Here is a 7,960-nt window from a genome sequence, read left to right as displayed (position 1 = left end):
TCCAGTCTGCTGCCACTTTCTCCCCTTGTACATCTCGTCACCTTACTTTTACCCACATTTATTTTCAACTTCCTTCTTTCACACACCTTCCCAAACTCAAGTCACAAACTTCCTCAATCCCTCCTCTGATCCTGCCACAAATGCAATGTCATCAGCAAACAACAACTGGCTCATGTCCCACTTTTCTCCATTTTCTTTAATCATCTCCAATCCCCGACCCATTACCCTTGCATTTACCTTGCACACCACCCAATCTATGTATAAATTGAGCAATGAGGCAACACACATCTTTGTCGAAGCCCCACCTTCAAAAGCCATTCTTACTAAAGTAATAATTTCCAAACTGTAAACACTTCTTTTACTACTAGTTCACCTTAGTTATAACCAAATATAGCAGTTTCCATCAACCTTGAAAATAAAACTACTATTTTGCAAGAGATGACCTTTTATTATCCTATATATCTCCATAATACAATAATTTATTGTGATAACGTGTGTACCCAGTAGATATTATTCTTTAAGATTTATTCACAATCCAATGATATAGTTAACAAAAATAGAGATGCAACATTCTCCACTATTATTTCCCTTTCTTTCTGTGACCTTGATTTCCTGCCTTCCTATGACCTCGCATTCCTAAGCTTGCATCTACTGGCTTGATTTTATTTCTATTTCTGTTCTTGACATTGGTCACTTCATAGAAGTTACTTCCAGTCTTCTTCCTTTTCTGTTCTCTCTCTATTCTTCTCCGCTGTTTGGATGTTAGTTTTACAACTTCCTCTTCATCATCATCATCTCTTCTCTTTTCACCTTTCTTTCTAAATGGTTTAGCTGTACTAACTTCAAACTTTCCTGTATTTGTGGTCTTCACAGTACTAACTTCAAAATTCCCTGCACTTGTGTTTATAAGCTTGTCACCTTTCTCATTTTCATGATCAGCTATATCAACTATATCTTCTACCTGACCTTCATTTTCTGTTTGTGCTTTAGTGTTTTCAACATTTTCACATTCCTCCTCCTCCTCATCAGATTCATTAAAATCACCATCAATTGGTTCCAGTGGCTTTTCATCCTCTTCTGAATACTCTACAGTTAGAGTAATCTTGGACAAATTTTGTTTAATTCCCATTACATCAAACTGCGAGTTGAAAGTTTTCTGAAGCTCTTCTTCAATCTGCAGCTCTTTTGCAACTCCCTCGGCCATTGCAGCATTCTCCTTTGACTTCAACTCCTCAAATGCTCCTGAATCATGGCCTGGTGGGGCCACAAAGTATGGGAGCTTCCCACGCTGCCAATCATTCAGAATCATCCTTGAAACGATATTCAAATCTGGCTCACCACCTTTTCTAAGCTTACCTGATCTTCTTGCAACTTTCTCCAAGAAATCATTTGGACTAATCCATTCCTCAATCTACAAAAAGTAAAGAAACACACAATTTTAATACTCTACAATGTAATAATGTTCTAAATACCCACAGTTTGAACAACTAAAATATTCAAGGTTGTCCTCCCATTAAAACTAAAATTAATTCAAACTGAACTAAGGTATCATTCATAATTTAGGTTTCTAGTGCAAATTATGATCTTTCATTCCGATTTAATTTTAAATACTTCTACTGTATTCTTCTCATATACTGAAACATATGATGAAAATACAAAATATAACTCCCAGTTTCATAACCTATCTATATACCAAAAGGCATCTCCCTCCTTACAAAGAAGATAGCAACAGCCATGTAATTTGAAGTGCTCCATTAAGAATAGGGTCCATTTTTTTTCATTCTTAACCCAATCCATTTGAATAGCTTTTTTATTACTGTATTTGCAAATATTAAATTCTATTCAGTGAAAGTGAAACATTTTAAGACATGTTTCTTGGGCAAGATGCAGGGATGACCCCTCATCCAGGAGCCAAGATAAGAGAGCACATCCTGGATGACGGGTCATCTTACTTACCTTATAAGTCTTTTTGACGTAGTCATGCTTGACTCTTTCTAACACGACTGGTATATAGTCCTCAGGATTTTCTAAGTATTCTGTACGCACTGCTCCCTTGAGTACTACATCTACCGAGGTTTCATGTGATGGAGGAACGACACCAGGGCAATCAATGAGATATATCCGTTGCATCAGTGTCACATACTGCCATACCTTGGTTTCTCCAGCTATTGGGGCAACATTACACACCTGGAAGATCAAAGCAGACATGATTTGCACAAACTAAGTAAAAGCTGGTTGATGGCATTGTCAACTTGGGTAAAGGTTGCATTTTCTTTCCTCTAATATAACTATACATAAATATATATACATATATATACCAAAGGGCCTTTTTCCCATATATGGGGAATGGCCAACACATCTGGAAAATATACCTTCTTGGCTTTCAAGGTATTGATTATTGAACTCTTTCCAACATTTGGGTATCCGATAAGCCCGACACTAATCTGTTTCTTATCCTCGTGCAACTTCGAGAACTGTCGGAGGAGGGTAATAAGTGAACCTTTACCAAATGGGTTGGTTATAGAAGCATGAAAGGCCATCGTGGGGTATTCGCTACTCAGGATTGCAACCCATTTCTGTGTTACCCAAACTGGAATCAGATCGACCTGAAAAAAATATGGGTACTTGAAACATCATGAAATAAAAAACTATACTCTTATTACAAACATTACAATTGGCCACCACACTAGCTAACAATAACTACATACATACATATACCAAGATACCTGTTCCCTTTATCAGGGAGGTGGCAGAATGATGAGGGGGCAAAGAGGGGGAGTCACCGATTAAGTGAAGCAGCGTTGCTGTGGATGTGTTGTGTCTTGTTGCATTGCTTCTGACCCAGGGCTGTGGGCAAGGATACAGGGATGACCATCATCCATGAGGAGCTAAGACGAGAGGGAGGAAAGGGTGGTGGATGGGAGTAGAATGGGTATATGCCTTCTGACTTTGGCTACCTCCAGATTTAAAGCATACACCCATCCCACACCCTCCCAAAACCCCATTTGCTGTCCCTCCCATCTTGGCTCCTCATAGATGAGGGGTTATGCAGTTATCCCTGTCCTCCCTCACACTGCCTGGGTCAGGGGCAAGGCAACTAAATACAATATTTCCACAGCAAGGCCCAACAAATGAAGGCAGTCTATCCCCCCACTGCATTACCATGTGACAACTCCCCTACCAACCCCTTATCTATTAAGAAATATATGGAGCACATAAAAATATCCTTTCAAGTTACATAATTTCTTCATCCATTTACAATCACTCTCGATTGACTCTTATCCTTTTAACTCTATTTTCCTTGCTCAACAGACATTACTCTTGCATACAGCTTTCCCTTCACCTAATCCATTCCATCAATTTCTGCTTCCTACAGTCTTTTTGCTTGCATCTTGCCCACTGCCCTGGGTCAGAAGCAATGCAGCAAGACACAGCACATCCACAACAAGGCTGCTGTGGATGTGCTGTCTCCATACACTCATGCAGAAAAAGAGAAGACGGGGAGAAATCACTTCAGGCTGCATCAAAATATCATTCACTTGTACTCCCTCATCCCCATCTCCCACCCACTCCCTTTCATGCATCCCAGCATCATCCATACACAACCATTCTCCATTCACCCCTATCTTCTGTCTTCTCCCTCTCTTCCTCAACAGACATTACCCTTTTCCCCAATGCCCCTTTTACCCCATCCATCCATCTCATCCTTGGTAGCCCATTCATGTTCATTCCTACACCTCTTTTACTAGTTGTTCTTCACTTATTATTTCCATGTGTCCAAACTATCCCAATACTCTTTCATCAACCCTATCTCCCAACTCCCTTTACACCCCTGCTCTCCATGTCACTTCCTTGTTTCTCACTTTATCCATCCTAGTAATTCCTACCATGCTTCTCTGGCATTAAATCTCACATTTAAACTCTTCCTCTCTTATGTTTCATGTTTCTGCCCTATACTGTGCTGTCTGTCCATTCCCAAATGTCTATTTCTCATTACACTTTTTAATCCCCAAAGGCACTTACTCACTTCTCTCAATTTACATTCTACCTCCACTTCTCCCTTTCGTGCCACATTCACACCCAAGTACCTAAAGCTATCCACTTCCTCCAGTCTCTCTCCCTTAATACTCACTTCCGATTTGCTGCCACATTTTCCCCTTGTGCATCTCATCACCTTACTTTTACCCATATTTATCTTCAACTTCTTTCACACACCTTCCCAAACTCTGTCACTAACACACTCAATCCCTCATCTGATCCTGCCACAAGTGCAGCGTCATCAGCAATCAACAACTGGCTTATCTCCCATTTTTTTCCATTTTCCTCTTGCACCACCCCATCCATGTGTATAAATTGAACAGCCAAGGTGACATAACACATCCCTGGTGAAGTACCACCTTTACCTCAAACCACTCCCTCCCTCCATTCCTAATTCTAACACAGACTCTACTACTCTCATAAAAACTTTTGATTGCTCTTAACCCATTCAACTCCGATGACAAGATGTCTTGTCATTTGGTCAAATAAAACAAAAAATCATAAAACACCAAAATGTTTGATCAAACACCAGAAAAATATGACGTCAATCCTCGCTTCGCTCGCAGCAAAGCGAGGACTGACGTCATATTTTTCTGGTGTTTGATCAAACATTTTGGTGTTTTATGATTTTTTGTTTTATTTGACCAAATGACAAGACATCTTGTCATCGGAGTTGAATGGGTTAACAGCATTTCTCTTGTCCCTTATATCTGCAATACCTCCCACAGTGCCTTCCTGTCTACCCTGTCATAAGCCTTTTCCAAATCCATATAGGCCCAAAAAACATCCATACCTTTCCCTAACGCTTTCTCACATATGTCTTACCACAAAAATCTGATCCACACAACCCCTACCTTTCCTGAACCAACACAGTTCCTCACCAATTACTCCCTCTGTTCCTTTCCTAATCCTTTCAATCAAAACCCTCCCATAAGCCTTCCCAACTACACTTAGCAAATTGATCCCTCTGAAACTACTACACTCACATTTGTCCCCTTGTAAAGTGGAACTATACAGGCATTCCTCCAGTCCTCTGGCACTCTACCGTCTCTTAAACAAACATTAAATAACCTCACCATTCAGTCCACCATCATTGTATCTCCTTTTTTTTTTTTTTTTTTTTACATTCTTTTTATTTTTTCGTTTAGGAATGTCCCCTGTGGTGCTACAAGAAGAAGGATGCCTAGTCCCACTCCCTGTCCCTTTCTTCTCGCCTCTTACGATCCAAGTGGAAATACTTGGTGGCAGTATTCTTTTCCCCCACCACAAAAATAAATAAAATCAACATACCTTGTTCAGCACAAAAATAAGGTGTTTATGTGGCTTTTCAGTCTTCATATATTTTTCCACTAATTTTGATCTTGTGCCTTGCGGGTCTCTTGCATCCAATACTTGTATAACAACATCTGAAGAATCAATGACTTTGTACAGTTCATTCCAACCTGAAACAGAATCCAAAATAAATACTAATGTAATAAATTTCAATGAAATATATTTTCTATAAAGCAAACCTTACAAAGCGGACTTCATTTTTTTAGATATTTTTCTATGAAAAATATAAATTGTATCAACCATCAGAGAAAACTTTTTCTTTTTCTTTAAGGAAGGCTACTACATGAAGCACATAATGAAACAAGTAAATCTAACTCCAATTATCCTCAATCTGCAGCTGGATCCAGCATAAATGCTCATGACAGAGACCTATTTAATGCATCTTACTATTAGAACCAATTGTTTTTTATGAAGATGGGTCTACAAAATAAATGAAGAATTAGAAAAAAATATATATACACACTGTTCAATCTTTTAACGAATAACCTCCCAAACCCAGTACCAGAACTAAACAAATGTTCTCTCCTATGTAGATGAAATGACAATAATAGCTCATACATACATATGTATACCAAAGGCTCTTTTCCCCTGACAAGGGAGGTAGCCAAAAAACAAAGGTAAAAACGACTCCCACCCATTCCATCCCCACATACTCCACTCTCATCCACCCACTTCCCTTCCTCTTATCTAGACTCCTCCTGGATGACAGGTCATCCCTGCATCTCGCCCACTTGGCACAGTAAATATAAAACAGCAGCAATGGACATCCAAGCCTAATGAATAAACTAGAACAATCGGTCAAAAATAACAGAATAGACTTAAGCCTCAGAGAAAAAACCCTCCCTACTGCCATGATTACACTAGAGAATATTGAAACAGTATCAACACAGAATAGGCCTGACCACATATTCAAACTGCCTCGGATCCAACCACCACACAGAAGACACAGAACAACTCGTACTTTAATGCCCCACACTAACAATCTAATGACAACAACAAAATACATCTTCCCTGAGTGACTTGTGGACCCATCCAGAGGCTATTGCCAGTTACCTAAAGGCTATGTGTCTTCCACAAGACGCCAGGGATGATGGACTAATAACAGAATGAAGCCTCACCCCAGAAAAAAGAAAAAGAAAAAAAAAAAAAAAAAAAAAATATATATATATATATATATATAAATATATATATATATATATATATATATATATACACACACACACACACACACCAAAGGCTTTCTCCCCCCCCTTACATGGGGGTAGCCAAAAAGAAAAAGGCATAGAAACCACTCCCACCCATTCCATCCCCTACATATTCCACTCCCACCCATTCCATCCCCTACATATTCCACTCCCCTCCACCTTCCTCTCTCCCTCTCATCTTGGCACCTCCTGGATGATGGGTCATCCCTGCATCTTGTCCACTGCCCTGGAAAAGAACCCTACAGAAAAAAAAAATAAGACTCCCACATCTGGTAAGAACCACATTGACATACTTGCATTAAGGACGCCATCCAGCACTGAAACAGACCAACACAAAATAGGCCTGGTCACAGATTAATCTTCCCCAGATGCAACCATTACACAGTGGATACAGAACACTTCCGGTTACAATGCCCAACAATAACAACCCCTAGGTAACAACACATCTTCCCTATGTAACTTTTGCATTTGCCCAAAGCCTGTTACTGGTTACCTGCAAGCCAAACTGCGAGGTTTATTGCCTAATATTTTTATCCCAGTCTTAGGATTGTCCTCAGGGATACTATAGGTAGTAGTAAACACAAGCTGGTAACATAGAAATAGTCCCATACCAACACAAGAAAGTAATAATAAAAAAATAAGGTTTTTTAAAAAAAAAAAAATAAATAAATACATAAATAAAAAAAATCCATGTTTCTTCCCAAAGACTATTGCTAACTACAAGTAAAATGGATATGATTTCAGGTCAGTGAAGTTCAAGGCAACAATTATTACAAATAAAATTCAACAATAAAAATATATACAAATAAAAATGATAGTTAGACAAGCTACTTTACCTTCATGAACCATTCTGGTGGTGTATCTTGGGAATCAGGTGCATTCTGAACTAAATCATTATCCTTCGAAACATCGTATTTTCCCGCCTGCTCTTCAGCATGTTTTGCAAACTCACTAAAATTGCTTATCTATAAAAGAAAGAATTCAAGTGCTTACACTATCAATTAAGACATTGTAAGCTTAGACAGCATTAAAGTTCTCATGTTATCAACAAAGGTATCTGATCAAAATATACACATAAATTGAATGTGTGAAATACACAAGGAAACCTAGAGATGCATGAAATTCATTTAACAATCAAAATGTTATACAAAAATATTAGTTTATGCCATGATAAATGGTATCTTAATGGAATTCTACTTTATCTCTTTATGATAAGATCTCCATTTTGTTCTGACTATGGGTACTACCCCATCCAGATGAAGTCAGGGTTATTGTAATTAACTCCTTCCATATGATGATACATTACAGATTTTGTGACATATTACAAGTAGAAGATTTTAATAATTTGTGTATAGAACATCATGCCAAAGGAATGTCTGAATTAA

At 38.5% G+C, this 7,960-nt stretch overlaps 1 protein-coding gene across 2 annotated transcripts; it reads right to left on the bottom strand.

Annotated features, from left to right (window-relative positions):
* Positions 1–416: 416 nt before the first annotated feature.
* On the bottom strand, positions 417–7,521 carry LOC143033334 (nucleolar GTP-binding protein 2-like). 2 transcript variants are annotated; one of them, XM_076198652.1, is made up of 5 exons: positions 7,412–7,516; positions 5,329–5,480; positions 2,373–2,606; positions 1,957–2,187; positions 419–1,411 (listed from the first exon to the last, which is right to left on the bottom strand). In XM_076198652.1, exons 1-5 carry the CDS (start codon positions 7,422–7,424, stop codon positions 581–583), a joined length of 1,461 nt encoding a protein of 486 aa, XP_076054767.1. In that variant the 5' UTR covers positions 7,425–7,516; the 3' UTR covers positions 419–580. The 2 variants fall into 2 exon arrangements, with proteins under 2 accessions (XP_076054768.1, XP_076054767.1); XM_076198653.1 differs by lacking the exon at positions 2,373–2,606 and having other exon boundaries at positions 417–1,411; positions 7,412–7,521.
* Between the last annotated feature and the right edge of the window lie 439 nt (positions 7,522–7,960).

This window comes from Oratosquilla oratoria, chromosome 15, assembly GCF_046742065.1.
Source record: "Oratosquilla oratoria isolate Oo_2021 chromosome 15, ASM4674206v1, whole genome shotgun sequence".
Taxonomy (NCBI): Eukaryota; Metazoa; Arthropoda; class Malacostraca; order Stomatopoda; family Squillidae; genus Oratosquilla; species Oratosquilla oratoria.
Note: the sequence above shows the minus strand (reverse complement) of the source record. Positions and strands in the feature narration are given on the sequence as shown.

Coding starts and splice junctions, on each gene's coding strand:
- LOC143033334 (XM_076198652.1), bottom strand. Junction 2,607..5,328: donor TTATTTTTGTGCTGAACAAG/GTATGTTGATTT, acceptor TATTTTTTTCAG/GTCGATCTGATTCCAGTTTG. Junction 1,412..1,956: donor ACGTCAAAAAGACTTATAAG/GTAAGTAAGATG, acceptor TACTTTTTGTAG/ATTGAGGAATGGATTAGTCC.